Source organism: Ochotona princeps, chromosome 3 (assembly GCF_030435755.1).
Source record: "Ochotona princeps isolate mOchPri1 chromosome 3, mOchPri1.hap1, whole genome shotgun sequence".
NCBI lineage: Eukaryota > Metazoa > Chordata > Mammalia > Lagomorpha > Ochotonidae > Ochotona > Ochotona princeps.
The window spans coordinates 113,561,073-113,583,230 of record NC_080834.1 but is presented as its reverse complement, the minus strand read 5'-3'; the positions used below and the strand labels follow the sequence as shown (position 1 = coordinate 113,583,230).

At 41.8% G+C, this 22,158-nt stretch overlaps 1 protein-coding gene across 1 annotated transcript; it reads right to left on the bottom strand.

Annotated features, from left to right (window-relative positions):
• Positions 1-6,464: 6,464 nt before the first annotated feature.
• Positions 6,465-21,260, bottom strand: TNFSF10 (TNF superfamily member 10). The gene is made up of 5 exons (XM_012928726.3): positions 20,978-21,260; positions 14,557-14,694; positions 11,986-12,028; positions 9,423-9,551; positions 6,465-7,252 (listed from the first exon to the last, which is right to left on the bottom strand). Exons 1-5 carry the CDS (start codon positions 21,137-21,139, stop codon positions 6,801-6,803), a joined length of 924 nt encoding a protein of 307 aa, XP_012784180.2. The 5' UTR covers positions 21,140-21,260; the 3' UTR covers positions 6,465-6,800.
• Between the last annotated feature and the right edge of the window lie 898 nt (positions 21,261-22,158).

Sequence of the window (22,158 nt, the reverse complement as noted above, 5' to 3'; positions counted from 1 at the left end):
TGTGGTCAAACACGCTGTGATTGTTTTCAGGTGCGTTGTAGCCTGTTATTCTCGGTCAGTGGCGTCTTCAGTTTGGCTGATTGTGTTTTGTCAATAGCCTCTGCTTTATGTTGACTCTGCAGGCAAGTCTTCAGTCTGAGAAACCTTCAATACCTTAGTGAGGAGTAATTAATTGAAGATTTCTCTGTACACTCCTCCTAAAACTGTTCTGCACCTCAATTGTTGACATATGCCTTGTTAGAGTTATAATCCAGTTGAGACTATCCTAAAATCTGCCAAGTTCAGCAAAATTAGGCTTCAACACTATAAACTGCTAAATACTAAAATGAAAATAGACACAAGACAGCTGTAGCCATTTTAAGGTATATAGCAGCCGGTTCTGTGTATAAACTAAAATTGAAATGTCAAAGAAGAAGTCATAGGATGTGGTTAAGAACTTGCACTTTTTTTTTAACATATTGGTTACTCAATACCATGTCAATTAATTCCATAATGTTGTAAATTGTCGTTGATGTTATGTTGTGGCTTTAAATTGGTCGGGATGATGTTCTGCCAGCTCTGCCTTCAGACCAGAGATGGTCTCCCCAAGAAACCGTTGAATTTACCTAGACAATAAGATGCTGGACTCTATGCTTGGTATATGCTTGCAATGAAAGAATCTTGACTGAATTTGAAATGTGATACAGCAACAAGGTGGAGGAATCCACCATGGGGGGAGGGCATAGGGAGGGGTGGGGGGATCCCAGAGCCTATGAAACTGTGTCACATAATGCAATGTAATTAATAAAAAATATATATGTATATATAAAAAAGTCTTCAGTCTGAGATTTTCAGATGCTTCAAGGTACTTGCATTCATTGCTGTTCAAATGGCTTCCTTTGCCAGAGACTACAGTTGTCTGGTATCAAACACCTCTTGATGGAAGCCTTTGAGATGAGAGTCAGTTTTCAGACATGGCTTCTTTTTGCATCACACTTTTGACTGCCTAACTTGCTGTTGTGAACATTCAGGCACATTCCCTTACCTGTCTTTGCTTGCTTCCAATTGCACAGAGAACTCCACAACTTTACGGCTCTGTATGCTCAGCATCCTACAAATGATTAACATTGCAAATTACAGCTTCACACGTTAAATACTTGTTAACATAGCTCTCTAATCATGTTATACATTTGTGTTTTTAATTTTCAAATGTAACAGACTTTTAACATTTTCCATATTCACTTCAAACGTAGATATTATACACATACACACATATTCTTTTTTTGCTTAAAAAAACAAGGATATTACTAACACAAAATGTAGGATTCATGACAATGATCATACAGTGGGGGAAAGGTGGGGTTATTATCACATACATGGTATAATTCAGTGAAATAATACTCATAATTACAAACCATAAAATAAAATATCCATGCAATTTCTATAACATGTGTGGTTTAAGTGCAGCAGAAAATTAGAACAGAGTTTACAACTAAAATTGCAATACTTCTGGTTTTTATAACTCATCATTTATTTTCCTTTATTAGAAATATTTTTATTTTCTTTTTTGTGTGTTTCTTATTGTTATTATTATTTTCCATGGTAGCATTTTGTAGGTATGGAGATTCCTTACTCCCTCCTTATTCTCCCCCACCATCATTTCCCTCCATATTATCACAATAGATAGTCCTTCAAGCAACAGTCACAAGTCCAACATTCTGCCCTTTAAGTGAATCATGGCATTGTAGGTATATGCAACGGTAGAAAAACCAGTATCATGTTGTCAAGATATCTTTAACAGTTTCATTGGGAATCCTTTTATTTATTTAGGAGCAGAGATGCATATTACAATGTATTTTCACTTTATGACTTACTTGCCTCCATTATCTAATTCCTCTAGATGAATATGTATATATATATGTTTACCTGCATACTGTATAAATCTGGTATTTTGATGAATATTGCCCTATATATGACAGAGAATATATGATGTTTGTTCTTTTGGGATTAATGTGTTTCACTGATCATATGGTTTTCAATTGGGAGTATTTTATTGTACCTGCTAGAATTTCATTCTTTTTAATGGCTGAGTAGTATTCCATGGAGTAGCTATACCACAGATTTTTATCCATTCCTCTTTCCAGGGGCATCTGGGTGTTTCCATGTTTTTGCTGTTGTAGATTGTGCTGCAACAAATGCAGGGTTGCAGGTCAATTTTCCTATGCAGATTTCGCTCCCTTTGGATATATTCCCAGAAGTGCGATGGCTGGGTTGTTTAGTAGGTCAATTTTCAGATGTCAGTTTGCAATTATATGTCATTGTTAAAAATGTCAGTTTAAAATTATAATCAGTTTTAAATTATATAAATCATCGTTACAATGTAGATCAGTTTACAATTATATGATTTACAATGTAAATCAGTAAATTTTTATGAAAATTATATGATTTACAATGTAAACTAGTTTACTATTATATGTCATTGTTAAAAATGTCAGTTTAAAACTATAACCCTTCTGGTTTTTATGTTCCATCCTTTATTTTCTTTTACTAGAAATGTTTTTATTTTTAAAAGGGTTTGGGTGGGAGTGTAGCAAGAGAGTTTCTGGGTACAAACCAGTGGTACCTACCCAGTGGGTATTGTGCTGAGAACTTCAGGTGTGAACTCGAATCCTGTGGGAGTGCCATGGCAACCAGCCCACCTCACAGAGTCAAATACTGAGGACTCAACGGTGGAGCAGATCCACACAGCGCTCCCAAGGACCGCGTTAGGTCATCTGTTGATCATCACACGAATGCTGTGGGAGTGCCATGGCAACCAGCCCATCTTACAGAGTCTAACACTGAAGACTAAGCAGTGGAACAGATCCACACAGCGCTCCCAAGGACCGTGTTAGGTCATCACTGCCTGGCCATGTGAATGCCTGTTTGCTTTAGAATGGAATTAAAAGATATCACTCCCACTGAAAACAGCAAAAATAGCAAAAAAAAAAAAAAAAAAAAGTACAGTCCTGTTGAAGATAATGTCAGAGGTCTAAATAAGTAAAAAGTTACAATGGGTCATGTTTGGAAATTATCAATATCTGAAATATAAAAACTGCCCCCAGGTTAATTCACCAAGTCAGTGCAATTCCATCAATTTCTCAAGATCATGCACATATGTGCGTATGTACATGCAGAGTCCAAGAAGTTTCTAAATTCACGGAGAAAAACTAAGGCATAAGAAAAGCTCAGGTTATTTAGAAGCACAGGGCTAAGCAAGGTGAATGTATCCCTCACAGAAAGATGTGCAGGAGATGGCAGCTGGGCCAGGGTCAGGTCTTGTGGGAAGGCAGGATTAGCCATTTCAGGAAACACCCTTAAGCCAAATCGCTTCCAAAGCAACTTCCCGCAATTGTGCCTAGGAAGCAAAAGGCTCAAGTACTTTGGACCCTGTCGTGCACATGGGAGACCTGATGAGAGTTCCAGGCTCCTGGAGTCAGTCTGGCTCATCCCTGGGTCCTGCAGACGTTCTGGCAGTAAGTCAGTGGGTGGAGGATTTGATCTCTTTCTGTCTCTGTCTCTCTCTTTCTCTCTGTGAGATAGACTCTTTCAAATAAATAAATAAAACTTGAAAAAGTCTTGTAGTAAAACAATAGTACTTAAAGCCAGAGAGTAGTAGGTACATGAAATAGAGCTTTATGAAACCTTGAAAATGCAATATGGATGAATCCTGAAGATATTCTACTCAGGTAGCCAAGTGAGATGCAAAGGCACAACTACCACATAATTGTACTTACATGAAACACCAAGACAGAATCAGAGAAATTGAGAATGGTGATTACCGGGAGCTGAGCGCGGGGCGATGGGGAGCTGTTGTTGAATGCAGTCAGCAGTTTCGTTTGGGATGACAGATAAATCCTGGGGAGGGATAGCAGTCATAGTGGTGAGAGTTGGTGACATTAGTATCTTAAGGGTCACCACGTTGTACACTGGAAAAGGACTAAAACTCTAAAGGTTGCACTTTATACATTTTGCCAGTTTTTTTTTTTTTCAAAAGGATGTTATGAATGCTACCATGGACAAGTAGATTAATAGGAAAAATAAAATGATGATAGAAACAGGCCCATGGGTACCAGGTATATAAATGAAATGAAATAAAGATCAGTGGGGAAACGGGTGGCTTCTCCAAAACAAATTGATGGACAGCTGGCTATTAAAGTGGTGAAAAGATAACCTTATGTTCTTATCTCATGGCACATACAAATTGAATTAGTTGAATGGCACTACAGCAACAGAACATCAGTTTTGAGGAAAGCAAACCTGTGTGATGGGTATGTAATTATGGGTTGGAAAGACTCACGCTGCGTCAGCTCCTTTAGAACAGCTCTATTAGCTGCTGCACCTTCCCAAGGGCTTCCTCCTCATCTCGGGATGAGAATCCTCCCGATCTCGTCTGAACTGGTACCGGCCAAGGAGGCTGGGCGGAACCTCACTAGAGGCTGCATCACGCTGATTTCGGGGACCGCGGCTACTTGCTTCCTTCCTACATATCTCTGCCTCCAAATTTCCCTCTCACAAGGACAGCAAAAAGTTTGTAGTAAGGGCCTACCTATTCCACTTTGATTTCATCCTAACTACATTTGCCACATAAACTTATGGTCTGAAGTGCTTGGGGAACAGGACTTTGACAATGCAAACTGTCATAAAAGCAGCAGCCATAAACTATACGGGTCCTCCATTAAGCTTACTAAGTAAAAAGTGAACAGTTCGTTTCAGTTCTAAGATGTGTCAGATGAAAGATAACACCAAACAGAGGTTTATCATAAAATTGGCATCATAAAATAAATGTGAGCACACAAAAAACCAAAAACAACATGCTTTAGCATTATCTCATTTTATTGAAAAATTTACTGTACACTTTTAGTATAAAAATATAAAGCAGAGTCAGGCGCGGTAGCCTAATGGCTAAAGACCTCACCTTGCATACTCCAGGATCCCATATGAGCGCCGGTTCTAATCCCAGCAGCCCCACATCCCATCCAGCTCCGTGCTTGTGGCCTGGAAAACAATCAAGGATGGCACAAAGCTTTTGGACCCTATACCCATGTGGGAGACCTGAAAGAAGCTCCTGGCTTTGGATTGGCTCAGCTCCAGCCGTTGCGGCTCACTTGGGGAGTGAATCAGCAGATGGAAAATCTTCCTCTCTGTCTCTCCTCCTCTCTGTATATCTGACTTTCAAAAAAAAATCTTTAAAAAAAGTTTTTAAAAAATATAAAGCAAAAACTAATTTTATTCTCCAAGTACAATGTTATCAAAACTGTTAGTTTTTTTTCCTCTTTTTAAGTCTTCAGTAAAATTATATCCCCTGCCAGAATATTTCTATTGTTTAAATCTTGTCTATTGAAAATATTCTATTATTCCCCAATCTTCCTTTGGTATAGGGGCTAACAGAATGGTCCTTCTCTGTATTGTCTGTGTGGTTACATACTCATTCAGGCATCCTTTGTTTTTTCCTCTCAAATGTGTTTTGTTGGGGGGGATTACATTTTGGGTACTAGGGAACAGTTGGAAGCAAGACTAAACATTCCCTCTTATCACAATGCTTAGATTCTAGTTTGAAGACTTCAAAGAGTGCCACAAATACTTAGATTTGTTAGGATGAAATATGATTGGAACGGTGAAAAAATTAAAGTAAGGGTGTTCAAAGTGTCAGGTGTATTTCGCGTGTTGTACATTTAAATTCTAGTGAGCACTTTTGAAGACCTAGCTAATCATATTCCACTTAAGTGAATGCTTGGACGTATCATGAAAAAGTGTAACTTATGCTCTTTAGAAAGTTATTTAGAAATAGCAATTAGAGGGGCCTGCCTCTTTTGGAGTCCTCCTGACTGGTGCGGCAGGAGGTTTCTGGCTTACACAAATCTTGCGTTGCTCACTGCAAAAATGAAAAATAAAAAAAGAGTAATTAGGGATTAGACACATGCTCTGAGTCATTTTCTTCCCAAGTAGTTAGATTAAATGGTAAAATATGTTGTGTTATGATTTTGGAAGATCACAGTGATCAATGCTTTTCATTCAGGGTCAAAATCAGTGATGCAGCCTAGGCAGGTGTGAACCTGTATCGCTTGGAAGGGGCCGCGGGCAGTGAGTGACTTTATTTGGGTCTCTTTCTGCCCATTGGCTTGTGTCTGCAATTTCTGCTTTCCCATGTCCTCTCCTGCTCACATGGGACCAAACTGCCTTGTTTGTGAGCAACGTACCACTTGCTACGAAGTCCTTTATCAGTACATTGGTCCAGCCTGCTTTTCAGCAGGGAAAACACACAAAACATCATTCAGAGCCAGTTCTTGCTAGTACCCTGCTCACCAATGGTTTTTTTTAAAATTTTAAACATTTTTGTATAAAATGATTGTATTTTGAATGGAACTTGTTTCCACCAACTGTCTTATTGCGTTTGTGATCGCAGTTACTTTGTGATTCCACCGGGGAACGTTAACACCACCTGGCAGCTACCAGGCTGGTTTCCTGTGTAAGGGATGAGTCGCTGTTCTTGTCCTCTCCATCCTTCTCAACGAGAAGATAATGATGACACATTCTTCCATTGTTGCATATGAGTTTGGAAGCTAAGACTCCTCTAAAGTTCTGCTAGTAAAATGGCATTAGGTAGAGCCTTGGGAGGAGTTTAGAGTAAGGATCTTTTCAGAGATACTCAACTGGATGCGTTGCAGAGAGTGAGGCTCTACTTTGGTTGCCATTCCAGGTAACCTTCGTTGCAAATATTTTCATAGTGTATCATCCTGAAGAACAAAGGAGAAGGTGGATTGTTTTTCTTTGCAGACCATCTAGCCAATCAAAAAGGCCCCGAAAAAACTGGATTCTTGGTTCATGTCAACCAGATGCTCATGCGTCACAGAGACAAAAATTCTGTCATTTTCCTTAAGCTCAAATATTCCTCCTTGATAGATGGAATACAGTCCATATTCTGAATCTTTAGACCAGCAACTATTTCTAGCACTTTTCATCAGCAGGATAGGGTCAGGGTAGTTTGTCCATTTGTAAATGTATTGTACCATTTGTTTGTTTTTCTTTTTGATCTCTTCTTTTGAAACTGTTCCTGAAATTTGTTCAAGTTCCTGAAATCGAAAATATGTCTGGGAATAGATGTAATAAAATCCCGGCTGATGGATAACCAGCTCTCCATTCCTCATGTGAAAATTGTGCAGAAATGAATGCCCTTTCCTTGATGTCTCCCAGGAGTTTATTTTCTGGCCCAAAGTCTTTCCATCCTTGGAGCCTGAATGAAGATTAGAGAGAATGTTAATAGAAGCAAGTTATGGCAACGCACGGAGTGTTTCAGCAGCTGCGGCCAGTCCATACTTTTATTGAGACTTTAGAGATTTTAGATATATTATCACTCTTCTTATTTATTTGGTCTCACATGGATTAAAACTTCTTGTCATAGAGAGACCAACACTACATTTCTGTGACTTACACAGGGAGCCTTGTGTATCTTACCTGCTACTTAGGCCACACCCATCACACTTGGCTGTGGTGGCATGGCACAGGGGACAGGTCATTTAAACTGCAATTTTTGCTTTTTGGTGGAAGTAAGCATCTGAATTCCTTCTTCTCTTTTACGTGAGCAAACTCAAAATCATGATTTAGAAAGAATCCGAAAGAAATGTCATCTATTCCTTAAAGCCTAGAGCTTAGAACTTCTTCCTATGAGACTGTTTTGAACTTCTTTAGCTCTTTAGGGCCAAGGTGCCATCCAAGCAGAGGGCATCTCAAGTCCAAAATAGGAGGCACCAAGTTTGGCAAGGGAGCCAAACTTTAAAGCTCCACAGATCCCCGAATTGTTAACTCTGAGCTTTTTTTTTTTTTAAGATTTATTTTATTTTCATTACAAAGTCAGATATACTGAGAGGAGGAAAGATAGAGAGGAAGTGGAGCTGCTGGGATTAGAACCAACGGCCATATGGGATCAAGGCGAGGACCTTAGCCACTAGGCCATGCTGCTGAGCCCAACTCTGAGCTTTTTGAATGAAAGCACTCTGCAAAAAAATTTAAGAAGTGTGTTGTTTCTTTAAAACTTGGGGTTTATCTTCATGATTGGTATAAAACTGAGTTTTTTAAGTGCTTGAAACACTATCAGATTTGTTAATAAATATCAAAGACAAAGGATAACATACTAATGACCTCACTTGTAAACAAAGCATGTTAATCATTTTTAAAATAGGAATGCAGAAATACCAGGAAGGAAACTGCTCAGAAAAAAAAAAAAAAGCAAAACAGAGACAAAAACAAAGCCTCCAAAATAACCTTTTCATGTGTTAAACTGATGTCCAGAGTTTCTCTAATTTGGGATAAAACTTCATTATAATAAAAGCAAATATTAAAGACTTTCGGTGGACTAGACATTTGCATGTGTTAGTTAATCTTCACTATTTTATGAGCTATGGATTAACTGTACTTTGAACATAAAGAAATATAACCTTCACTTGCATAAATGATTTACTTGAAACAAACATGGATTGGATGGGAATGCAAGACTGGAAGTGTAAAGGGATAGAAGAAGGCATCATAGGAGTGACCTTGAAGAACAAACAGGAAGAGAATGTATTCAGGGCTGTGCAGATCTTAATGCAGGAAAATGAGAACACAGCGAGTCAAATGTGAGGAAATAATAAATTTCATCCAGTAACTTTGTTTCTTTATTAACTGAAAGAGTATGTGTCAGAAACTTTCTGGATGGAGACAGTCTTGGTATCCCAACACTGTGAATGCAATAATTACACTAGTTGGGCTCTTTAACATGGCTGATTGTATGTTATGTGAGTTTGGAAGCAAGTTTTAAAGAGGGCAGTTTTCTACTGGTGAGGAGGAACTGGAATTCCATCATGAGTATTTGTAATGTAAGACCCAAACAGCGTCACAGCACTATATTGAAAGCTTTTCCACAGGTGAGAATCAAACTGATCGTATGTAAGCTATATCAAACTGACATTTTCCTAAGTGAAGAGTGGTCAACCACTGGCAATTCCCCATGGCTCAACTAATATAAATGCAGCTACGTGTTCCTGGGAATTGATCATGAAGAATTACATGATTGAAAGTGTTCAGAGTGAAGCATGATTTGACGAGTGTACAGAGAGGGAACGTGCAAAGTTATACAAGAAATCATTATAAGAGAGAACAAATTGCTTTTTAAAAAAGCAGGAAGCAAAAATGGTAGTTTGGGAACTTCAAAGATAAAACTTTCTCACTTCGTAATTTGCCATGGCAGTAATTGGGCTATTTGTCTGTAAGCTAACTTTTGAAAGCAGTCAGTCAAAGATTCGATTGTTCCTGAGCATTTTGCATGTAACTTTGCAGGCATACGAACTTTGCAAGTAAATGTTAAAAATAGAAATTATTTGAAGCAATTCTCCCATTACCTTTCTGCCAGGTGCTGCTTCTCTTACCTGGAGTGGGGACTGTGATGCGGCCTCTCAGGCTGGTCCCAGTTATGTGTGCTGCTACTCTCTGAATGCCACTTGCCCTTACTAGGGCAGGAACAGCTTGATTCTTTTCCAACATAGTTTGTGGCTTTACTGAAACAGAAGTGATGAGACATCATCAGTTCACCAATCCAGTTCGCAAACACGTTACTGGTCACAACCATTGCCCTTTAGGCACTGCGAGCACTCAGGCTTCAAGGTTGATTCTCTTAGTGTTCATGAAAACACCCTACATTTGATGGTCTGCTTCAATTTAGGTTTATTCTGGAAAATACTTCAAATGGGAAGAAGCAGCAGTAAGGTGGATCAAAACTGATCAGCATCTCAGAGATAAGGTCCAAATAGAAAACAACAAAGTAAAGATCATGACTCCTTGACAAGAAAAAAAAAAAAAAAAGAAAGAAAAAATCCAGTAACTATGGCCTTGGAATGATCTTGCTGTGTGGTTTGCAGTGCATCAGAAACCAGGTATTGGTAAATTCTCACTTTGAGTTATGTATAGAAACAACCAGAGCAGTACCAATGTTAGCCACTTCAGTTATCTTTTTCACTTTGATAACAACTACTGACCCGACAGGCACAGCAATGACAGTGATTGTCCATTGATGCTACAAACCGGTTTCAGTAGCCAGCCTGCAACCATCCCTCTCAACCCAAAAAAGAGAATAGAAACTACCATGCTTATTATACTGTCCCTTACAGGAACACATAAATTGCTAATTAATTAGATCATACTAAGTAAAACATTTATAGACCACCATCCAAGGTATTTTAAAATTTTAAATACATATATACTCAAAAACACAACAAAAAAATTCAACGGAAGACTCCCTTAAAAATTCAGCTTGAATTTCCCCAGTGTGCTTTCGTTGGTTATTAAAGTAAATTGCATTCTTTAATCAAATAAAAATTGCCAGGCAATGGTACTACACCATGCCTATAGGGACACAAAGTTTAGTCACTGATTCAATTAACTGAGTCCTCAAGGAACTGACCATCTTTTATGGAAATATGAACTAGAAGGCACAAATGTATCGGTTATAAATAGAAATAAGGAGTCACAGGTTCTCATAGAGGGGAAATGTTCCTAGTTTGGGAGAGCTGAGGTCAGGAGAGTTTAGAAAGGAGATGGCACTGAGCCCCTTCCACTCACTTGCTCCAAGCAACCAAAGTCCCATAGCACCGGCTCTAGGCACACTTCTAGGGATAAGGAGAAAGAGCTACAGCCACAACAACAGCAATAGCAACAACAACAACAAAACACACACACACACACACACACACACAAACAGATGTGCAAAGATGAATGTCCAAACAAGGTAAGATTGGAAGGCTAGGAGCCTGTAGGGAAGAGAGACAAGCATCCTCAAAGTGCTAGCACAGAATTCCCAAGCAGGATATACAAAATATTCCTAGGACAGAGCCTCTGAGAAATTAGGTTTCTGGCTTGGATGAGGAACCAAACTCTAGAAGATCTATATCTTAGGCTAACATTGGAACTTCACCCGACATGGAAAGATTCCCCCTCGAGAGCTTTTGTTCAAGGAAAGGAAAAGCATGTGTTGTGCTTTAAGCCAACCTGTGGCCAAGAAAGATCTGATAGAAGGTGAGAAGGTTGGATGCTAGCAGACAAGTTTCCAGAGAACAGGAGAACGGGAGGCCTCACTTTAGACGTGTAGCAGAGAGAATTGAGAGCAGGTGATGAAATTGAAGAAGAATGAATGGTCAATGAGACTCTTGCATCTATTTGGTATTTGTTGTTTCTGTCCAGGATGAATGGGTATTTAAGACATGCATGCAAAGTACATGTGATAGAAAGGGCAGAGAGCAGAATAGCCAGGAAGGGCCTCTGGGAAAAACTAGTTGATGAGCTATGAAGGGGAAGGAGAGAATGAGAACGAAAGAACCCAGATGGAAGAAACTAACCTAGCCAACGGTGCCAATATCGGATGTAGGCCATGAGAAGATGGGTTATGACAGGAAGGTAGCCATGGGTGAGGACTGTGTGTGATAGAAAGATAGACGGAAGGAAGGTAGCCATGGGTAGGGACCACACGGTGAGGATTGTGGATGATAGAAAGATAGACGGAAGATGGTAGGGGCAGTTGGGGACTATGGAAGTAGTGGAATAAGGGACTCTTTCATAAGAGGCCTAGAGCCAACTTTCAGAGTCTTAGAATCCTTTGTTTCCTGTTATGCTGCTGAAATAACGTACGATGCCTTATTTGTAGCACATTTTCAGATCAAAATAGAGAAAGGAAGAAACTGCAGTGAAAGAAAAATTCCCATAGGAAAAAGAAGATGAAGTTGAATTAAGTCGTGGCCACACACAATGGGACATAAATCTGGTTCTGAGTTTCCCGGCTGCCAAAGCAGAGAAGAAAGAAACTTGACAGTAGCGTGTAACACAGAGCAGCAGGTCAGCTTGGGGTGTGTGGATGGCAGCGGGGTGAAGGAGAATGAAGAGCCATTCACCTTGCTATGAGGTTGACATTAGAAAATGTAAATAACAACAAAAGCATACTACCTTCCACCGAAGCAATAGTTTCCTCATAGGTTCTCAAAATCATCTGCAAATAGTATTGAATAAAGCTTGTTAATTTCTGTAAGAATTGAAACTAAGAATGCCTATGAGTCTTTTTGCTGATATCCAATGAGAAATTTCTATGTAACATACCAACCTAGCAAGCTTTAAGTTGTTCAAGCAGAGTGGGACAGGAGCTGGGGGGATATTGAGTAAGATTTCCACCTGATGATCAGTGGATGGTCCTCTGCCTGGGAAAGCTGTTTCCGGATCAAGTCCTTGAAAGGCTACATCTTAAGCAGTAGGAGGGCGGGGCCATCTTCCCAGTCAAGTTGGCCCAGTGCTCCCAGCGTGTCTGTGTGGCTGACGGGTAAGGCAGCCATGGCATATCACCTGCCGTGGGCAAGGTGTGTGTGTGTGGAGGAAAGTGGGCTTGAAAAGGCCAGACAGACCCACATCCCCAGGGTGAATGCTATAATTCTTCCTCTACAAATGAAGGTAGACATACCCTGGCAATACCATGACATGCTCTCATATCATGGAATGTGGCTGAGACATGCTCAACATCACAATCCACCAAGGTCCCCTAACTTTGCTGAACATCTCATAAAACTCCTTCCCTGTACTAACCACTGCCAACAACTGGTTCGCAAAAAGGCAAAACCAGAGCTGCTGCTGCTATTATTATTATTATTCTAATAACTATTTTTATTGGAAAGGCATATTTATACAGAGGAGGAAGCAGAAAGATCTTCCATTTATTGTTTCACTCCCCAAATGGCCTCAATGGCCAGAGCTGAGCTGATCCAAATCTAGTAGCCAGGAGGTTCTTCTGAGTCTCCCACACAGTTGCAGGGTCCCAAGACTTTGGGCCATCCTCTCTGCTTTCCCAGGCTACAAACAGGGAACATGGATGGGAAGTGGGACAGCTGGGACATGAACTGGCACCCATATGGGATACTGGTGCTTGCAGGGGGAGCATTAGCCCACTTACCCATTGTACCAGGCTCCAGCGCCTCTGTAACTTTGCCTCTCTCTTTCTCTGTGTGTGTATGTATATGTGTGTGTGTTTCTCCTTGTCTGTGTCTCTCTTCTTTCACATATATTTCTTTCTTGTTTGCTCTGTCTTATGTTACCCAGATTTTTCTCTCTCTCGTTTCTCTCTTTCTCTAGTTCTTATTCTCTCTTCTGTCGTTGTGGGACAGGAAGGAGAAGCCACAAGAAGGGAAGAAAGTCATTTCCTCAGTGTGGGGGCAGAACTAGTGGATATTGGCAAGGTCAGATGGCCTAGATTCAAATATGTCAGTTGCAAACACTAGCTCTAACTGAACTAAACTTCAATTTCCTCATCTATTTGCATAGGATGTTTATTGGAAATGGCCTGTTCAATGGATGTGTCTGAAACAAATAGAAAAGTCTTCTTCCTTCTGGCCCGCCTTTGCTGCCCTCTCCCTACTCTGTGTATGCTGAGGAAGATGAACAGGCAGGTCATGGGCCCAAGCAGTCCCCACATGTCCTTCTCTCCACTCATGGCCCCAGCATCCAGCCCCCTCCAAGTCTCCAGATTTCTACCCAATTCTGTGTCTCTCCACTGCTGGGTTGCCAGCCCCTAATCCCAGTTCTACTTCTGTTCTACTTCTGGAGTTCTACTTCTGTTTTCTCAGGAACCTTCCCCAGCCAAGTCTTTGCCTGGTCCTCATCCCTTTGACCCACTGACTCAACACATAAGACTTACAGGTGGAAGTTCAATTCCACCTTCGTACAAAGACAACCTTATAGGAGATGTCTGAGTTCTACTTTGAACTCTCTTAGAGTTCTAAACGGGAGCTCTAACCACCAACATTAATGGTTTCTATGGGAAAAAGATTCTGGGCAAGAAAAATAATGGAATTACAAATATTTCTTAAACAATCCACCTTCAGACTGTTAGAACAATAGTGGTATGTTTGGTGTTTCATGGCTACCAGAGTGTGTTTATATCTTCCTTGATCTTTTCAGGAATACAGAAGGCTAATAGTATTAAACACAATCTTACAAAAAAGATAAAGATCTGTCACTGTGCTGAAAGTAAAATCAATTGCCAGCTAATCTAATGTTTCTGTTAGGAACCATGTTTGAGCAGCTTCCATCAGGAGATTGATGTTTGTAATTCGTCATTAATTGACAGTTACGCAAGATGCCGTCATTTCTCCAAGTATCTCTTTCTTTCTTCTTTCTTCATCATATAAAAATAAACATATTTTGGAATATAAACAGTGGGAAGACTATGAAACATTATTTGACCGCTTTTGAATGAAGACAAATATTGCATACACTGCTTTTATGACTGTGGAACGTTAAGCACACTGCCTTGTCTCTGGCCCAGTTGGCGAGACCAGAGTCTCTGTACGGAGGAACAAACTCTAGACCAGAGTCAGCCTGGGTTGTCTGGTGCCACTTTTTCCTAGTTCTGCGAATTTGGGAGAAGTCAAACACAGGGCCTCAGTTTCCTCATCTGCAATATGAATCTAGACATGGCCATCCTTGTTAGTCCTTCTCCTCCAGCCCTCAAAGGCTCTTGATGAGGCTACCCACCTTTCTAACGAACTGACGCAGTTGCCACTTGACATGCCAGCAGGGGCTGTTGATGTTCTCCTCGTCAATGGAGTCCCAAGAGCTGTCATCTTCCTTTAAGAAACAAGCAATGCCACTTTGGGAGTACTTGTCCTGCATCTGCGTTGAGACAGAAAACAGCACATTATTACGCACAAGTGCTGTTTGGTTTCGTTCACCTGGAAGTTAAAACAGCAGAAACCGAGAAGAGATTCAGGGGTGTTTTTTGGCTGCCAGGCCTGACCTTTGCATTTTGAATATGTGTGTGGATAGGGTGTGACTCAAGACTTCTGGGTTATGAGTCCTTCTCTGCTCCCTCACTAAATAGTAACATGCCCCATAAAAAGTCTCTTGCCCCTCTGTGAATGCTCCTCATCAGTTTTGAGCCGGTCTGATGTAATGACTTCTGAGGTGCCTCCATCTCACTTTCAACCTAGAAACCCATAAGGAGAGCAGTAGACTCAACTTAAAAGTCTGGGTCCTAAATAAAAATTAGCCAAATCCCATGACCGGGTATGGGTAATATTCTGCTTCTTTGACTGGCCTGAATAGGTGATTTCTTTCTTTTAGCATGGCAGGGTCTAGATCATGGTATCCCTAGCAACTGTTCAGTGACTCATTAATTGTGATGCTAGCCAAGGACTTGTCTGTACAGATCTTAAACACATTTAAAAGTTTGCTTCCTCCTTCTGATTATGAATAAATATTTACAGCAAGAGACAGGAATAACAATACAAAGAAAGGGAAAGAAAAGAATAAACATTTACAACAGCCAGAACATTGTCAACAAAGCCATTACTTGTCAGAGTGAGTCCTTGGTTGCTACACACACACACACACACCCCCTCCAATCTACCCAGAATATGTTGTGAAGCTGACAGATTATTAAACCAAACCAGAGTAAGTTTACATGACACCAGAATTTTTTTCCTTCTTTCCCATTTCGTTTGATATTTGTAACCACCAGGATTTAAGAGACATTTATGTTCCTTGTGAAAATCTGCTGAGTTAACTTATGTGAGGAAACAAACAGGACAAGGTCATTCTGTCTTCTTTGAACTTAGGCCATTGCAAGCCATGGAGATGGATAAGATTTCATGAAATCTGCTCTTTCCTAAAAATTTCATTTTAAATAAAAACAGCCAATTTGTAGGAAAGGTACCAGCCCACATCACATGGTTCTGTTCCCAGACTTATAACTCTTTGATTTTGTGATCCGGGTGACCAAAGTGGAAACATGCAAATCGAGTTAATAAATTCCTTCCACACACTCAGGCATGGAACATTCATTTTTCTTTTAAACAAGCTGTTTCTTTACTTTCTGTTTTCCTGTTTTCAACTATAAGAAAAGAACCTCTCCTACGAGGTGCAGCCACGGGTAAACGCCGAGGCCATCCAAGGTATGACCGGCAATGGGGTCAGATTACACTTCCTTGCCCAAGAGCGCTCATGTACACAGAGAGTTCCCTGCTGTGTACATCTAGTTGTGTCTCCAGCTTGGGGGCTGAAACACTTTTTGAATGAAGGAACTTAATCAGACAATAAAGGAGGCAGTGTTTGAAGCAGTTCCAAAGTCCCAAGGGTGTTTGCAGGAAGAGCCAGCTTTTCTTGCACCCTGCACTCGTGTTGCTGGCACAAGTGGTTTAGTTAAGTCAAACCAAGCAAGCAAGCTCTCAGTCTCTGTAACTGGTTGGGCCACAGTGGTGTACAGGACCCAGTTCACTTCTCACTTACCAGCAGCTGGATGCTGTCTCTTCAGAACACGGTGAGCATGCCACGAGCTCAGGAAGTGGCAGAGTAGGCAGCTGTGGGACAGTGGCTTGCAGGACCCACCGTGTGGGCTGCAGTTGGGTCGGAGGGAAATACCAGAGGGGATTTAGCAATCTAGGGCCTGATCAAGACTGCACCTATTGCTACCTAGTCTTCACAGTACGGTCCCTGGGACTTTCCACAAACACTTGCCAGACGTGGGTGGGGAACTGAGAAAATTAAGTAAGGACCTGAGTATGTATAGATGGGTGGTTAGCAAAGTAAAGTGGCATCATTATTTCTCAAAGTTAATGAAGACTGCATGCATTCCGGGTATACAGGCAGCCCGGAAAACACGGACAAGTGAAAGAACACTGTCCTAAACATAGAGAAAATCTAACCTAGTAGAAAGGTAAAATGAAACCAAACAAATCCTTCCTCCTAGTTAAGCTTTGGATGACTTCTCTTGTTTGCAAGGTCAAGATCAGATTGTGTGTACAATGGTTGTTAAGATTTATGTTTTAAAGGTGACAGCATTATGGTACAGTGGCTAAGCTCCTGACTGTGAGCCAGCACCCCACAAGCAGTTTCAGTTCAATTCCTGGTTGCTCCACCTCCAATCTAGTTCCCTGATAATGCACCTGGGAAAACAGTCAATGGCCCAAAGGCTTCACCCCTGCCTGCCAGCTAGGAAACACTAATGGAATTGTAGGTCTCTGGGTTTGGCCTAGTCTAACCCAAGCGTGCTCTCTCTCTCTGTGTCTCTCTCTCTTTTAATATTTATTTATTTTTATTGGAAAGGCAGATTTGCAGAGTGAAGGAGAGATAGAGAGAAAGATCTTCTGTCCTGGCTCGCTTTCCCAGTGGCGGCAATGGCCAGAGATGAGCCGATCCAAAGCCAGGAGCCAGGAGATTCTTCTGGGTCAAGTTCAGGGTTCCAAGGCTTTGGGCTGGCCTCTATTGTTTTCCCAGGCTGCAGGCAGGGAGCTGGAAGGGAAGTGGAGCAGCTGGGACATGAACTGGAGCCCATATGGGATCTTGGTGCATGCAACGCAAGAACTTTAGTCACTAGGTTACCTTGTCGGGCGCCCAGCCCAGCTCTTGCAGCCATTTGAAGAATGAAACATCAAATGGAAGATTTGTTCCTTTCTTCCCTTCTCTCTCTGCAGCTATGCCTTTCAAATAAATACATATTTTTAAAGAACTGTAAAATTGTGTGTATGAAAGTCATGGCAATGGCATGTTTTGTGACATTCACAATAAAGATTAATTTCTAGAAAAATAAAAGGTGAAAAGACAGTTCTAATTCTATCATCTAGGGATCACAGTGATCAAATGCCTTGCTTTTGTCTTTTTAGACATTTTTATGCATAAGTATTGATTTATCAACAATAGAAATCCAGAGACCAAGGGCTGGCCCTAACATGGCAGCTGCTTCCGCAGATCTTGGTCAATGCTGGTGACTAGCTGCATTGGGGCTGTGGCTCTTCTGGGAATGTGAATGATTCTTAATGTGATACGAATTTCTCTTCCTTGATGCCATCACAGTTTCCTCGCATTAGTCATGAATTTCCTGCAGGCTAACCACAACTGGGTGAGGGACAGGGCAGTGTGTGCGCTATGTGCATGTATACCTTGTCCACTAGGCCTGCAGCCCCAGAAGCCCCTGCTTCCAAGAAGTGAGTGTCCATTGAGATCACTCCTGGTGCCTTCACAGATGTGGTAGTTGTCTAGGACTGCCCTGAGTCTGAGGCAGGGAAATGCGGAAGTTTCTGGCAGATAATAATTGTTAATATCTGTTCATTGATCTCCCTTACTAGTATTCTGGTTGAATTCCTATGCATGTGTACAAAGGGGCATTCAGAGTGGAAGTTAAAGATAATATAGCGGTAAGGCAGAGGTGTCATGCAGTGATGCTCCACTTGGGATACCCACATCAGAGTGGCTTGGTTTGAGACTGGCCTCACGCTTGATTCCAGCTCCTTGCCGGTGTGCATCTTGGGAGGCAGCAGATGAGGTCCTAAGTGCTTGGAGTCCTGCCACCCTGTGGAAGGCTCAGATGGACTTTCCAGCTTCTGGCTTCAGCCTGGCCCACCCCTGGCTGCTGAGGGCATTTGAAAAGTAAACCAGTGTGATGCTCATTGCTAACATGGCTAAGGGTTATTTTGCTTATCTTCTTAGGGAATGGTCCTTTCTTGTTTCAATTTACAGTTTTGTGGTGTCAAATCTAATTATTTTTGCTGTGAATTTTACCTTACTGCACTTCCTAGTTATTTGTATCTTTTTTTTTAGTTCGCTTTAGTAATTCATTAATTGATCATCCATAAGAAACGGTTTGATTGCTTATAAACACCTGAGATTGTAAATTTCTCTTTCAACACTGTTTTTGCTGCAGTTTATGGGTAATTATGTTCTACTTTTTATTGTAATTTTTTCAGCGCCACATGGGTCATGCAGTGGCATCAATTTTTACAAGTCTTTTTATTTTCTATTTTTATCCCTCTAGCAATGCATTGGTATTTTTACAGCATGTTCGTTAACTTCGTGTTGATGAAAATTTCCTATTTTCTCCCTTTTGTGGACTGTGTTCACTGGCTCTGTATTTAAGGTGGTTTATAATAGAAGTGCAGTGGAGACGGACATGGCCAGATGCAGAGGCACAGTTCAGTGTGTCTTTATGCACACAGACCAAAGATGGACTCCCAGCGAAACAGCTGAAAATACCCTAACAGTAGGGTGCTGGACTCTCTCACATTGTCCATGTCTACATTGCCAGTAAACACTTCAATAGCAACATGACGGACTTACGACTGCTCATGAAGGACCACCCATTGTAATACTAGAGGGAAAATCAAAGGGGCTTGAGGGAACTTGAAGAGGGGGAATGGGAAATCTCAGAGCCTATGGAGCTCTGGGATTATAAAACAATAATAAAATAATTTTTAAAAAAGTGAACCAGTGGATGGAGGTGAGCTCTCCCTTCTGTGTCTCTCTTCCTCTCTCCATTTCAAGTACAAATTTAAAAATTAAAAGATAATGCACGTCTCTAGGAAGCTTTTTCATGTTTATATGTAATCAGGAAAAATATGTGTGAGTTGGGAAAATTCAAAATTCCATTTGTATTTAAAAAACCCTTTAAGCTGTATTTTTTAAAAAATAGGCAACTGCCTAGGTCAGCTCAATAAAGAATCAGTGAGTTATGTTGACCATTTGGACACTGCTGGAGAGGAAAAACATGCTGTGGGTGCCTGGATATAGTCCACGCTCTGTCTCCAAAGCCTTGACTGAGTCCAGACAATACAGCTCTCTGGGAGGGCAGTGTGTCCTTGTTCATAAAAAGGGGATTGGGATTGTATATGGCTGTCCAAAGATCTTCCCAGCTCGTTAAGTCTCTACTATACATTATTGGTCAAAACACACAGAAGCAATAAAAAAACTGAGTTGGTTTATTTTCAGAACTTTTGCACTCCCACTTCTAGGAGTTTAATAGTCAATACAGTTGGATCTGTTTGCATTTGTGCCTAGAATGTTCACAGGCATGGCGTGGCAGTTTTATTGCCAGTTATTTTCTCAGGGACAGTCAAATGCTGAATCGGTTCATTTCTTTGTTGCAGGCTTAACCCAAGGAACAGGTTTGTGCAAGCACGAGGCAGAACAGCAGGTCTTTGTGTTCTTACTGTCAACATACAAGTGCCCCTGAGGTAGAGCCAATAAATATCTCAGAAATCTCATCTATCCCTTGCATGCTCAGGCTTGTAGGGAGCAGAAGCCTGCCATTGCTGCTTGCTTCTGATTTTAGTTTGCCCACATACTATTTTACCTAAAAATTCCTCTCTCTGAAGGCACAGACATGTAAAAGAAAGGAGTGAGAGGAAAGACTCGATCCTGGTCAACAGCTCTGAAGTCCAAAGATAAGTAAATAGTACATGCAGAGTATTTCTGTCTGTGCAAACAGTCAACAGGTCTGACTTTTCCGCCACACCTGTCTGAGAGGCCACTTGCATTAGCTCACCTGCAACACAAGAAGGCTTCCTTAGCCCTCATGCAAACTCTACCCCTTCTGCTTGCATATCAGTGACTCCTATTACGTTTGTGAAGGCTGTTCTTCATTTAACAAAGATTCCCTGAGCACTCCCACTGGATCCCAGAAGTGTAATTGCCCTGGTGCAAGGCATCCTCACTCTAGAATTCATGAGCCAAGAACTACAAAGCATTCTTGAGTGGTAGCAATAGCCAGCGTAACCAAATACATGTTTTTTTAGACACCCACAAGCAGAATTGTGAACCCACAGCGCTCCCCACTACACAATTTGGCGCTCCAAGAAGGCTGAATGGAGGACCCTGCCCTTGCCTCTCTTCCTCAGCATGAACCAGAACTCCCCTCCTGCCCTGCACCCTCCGAGCCCCTGAGTCCTGTCCGCTGCTACTGCAATAATCATCCTGACAATGCAACTGCTTTCTGCAGTCCTCTGAACCTAGACTCTGATAAAGCTCTCAGGAACCACAGGCATTTGCAATTCCAGTCTACTGACTGAGGAAGGGAGCATTTTCTCACACAGCAAAGTTTTCAAGGAGCAGCCAGTCTGAGAAAGCAAGGAGAGGGAGTTAGCCTGCAGTTGCTACCAGGCTGCAGGACGGGGTGCACTGTACTCACCTGCTTCAGCTCATTGGAGAAGTACAGGTACGTCACGGCCACACAGAGGGACTGCAGCAGCACCGTGAAGATCAGGATGAGCACACAGGTCTGCCCGGCGCTGGGGCCCCCCAGGGCTGGCATGGAGGACATGCTCCTGTCTGGGTCGCTGCAGTGGCCCATGTCAGCCAGGCAGCTGCTTACTGAGAGGCAGGCGAAGCGCTTAGGCAAAGGAGGTGGAGTCTCACTTTCGTTTACTATCAACCAGGAAATGCTTCTGAGAGCAGCTGCCTCTAAGAGCCAACTCGAGAGCAAGAGGAAAAGCCTCAGAAACTCTTTTATAGCAAGGTCTAGGATCCAGGAATTAACCACGTGCTTAAAAAAAAACCCAAACAGAAAGTACTCAAGTCAGGCATCTCCCATCCCAGCACAGAGGACCTTCAGAACTCTCCCTGTATGCCAATCCCCAGGCACCACTATGTGCCTGTCAGTCTGCAGACTGCCACAGGTACACCGCCAAGTCTAACCACAGCTTGAGGCCACTCTGGTCTTTGGAGGTGAGTGTGCTGGGAAAAGCATCCTTCAGTGTCTACCCAGGAGTGGCACAGTGCTCTCTGTGTTGCAGCTCTATACCCTGCCAGTGACATGGGCTGAAGTTGTGGGCTACCACCAAAACTCAGGGGCCCAGGTAGGGAAGCTGTCTTCCACTGCTTTGCTGAAGTCATCAGCTGGGAAGCATTGCCTGGGATTATGTCTCAGCTCTGATGCACCCTCGTCCGTCAGCTGGCTTCCTAGGGACTCTACTCCTATGTCACATTGTTGGAGAAACAGGAACCATGAGCATATCTCTTGTGTAAGTTAACAAGGAGGATCAAGTGACTTTTTCATGGCTAGCACACAGCAGGTGCACATTAGAAACAGACTTATCTGTTCAGCTATCCAAGTGCAGAGTGGACCAGAAGGATGGAGCTATACCCTGGCCATCAGTTGAAAGATCAAATCTAACTTAACCCCCTTTGTAAGATTTTCCTGGCAGTAACAGTCATGAAAATCCCGAAAATGCCAGAGTCAGGACAGTCCAAAGGCAGGAGTGAGGAGCTTCTTCAGGGTCTCCCACATACAAGCATGGCTTGACTAGCTGTACTCCTGCTGATTAAGAAGATAATAAAAGCAGGGCTAGCATTGCAGCGTAGTGAGCAAAG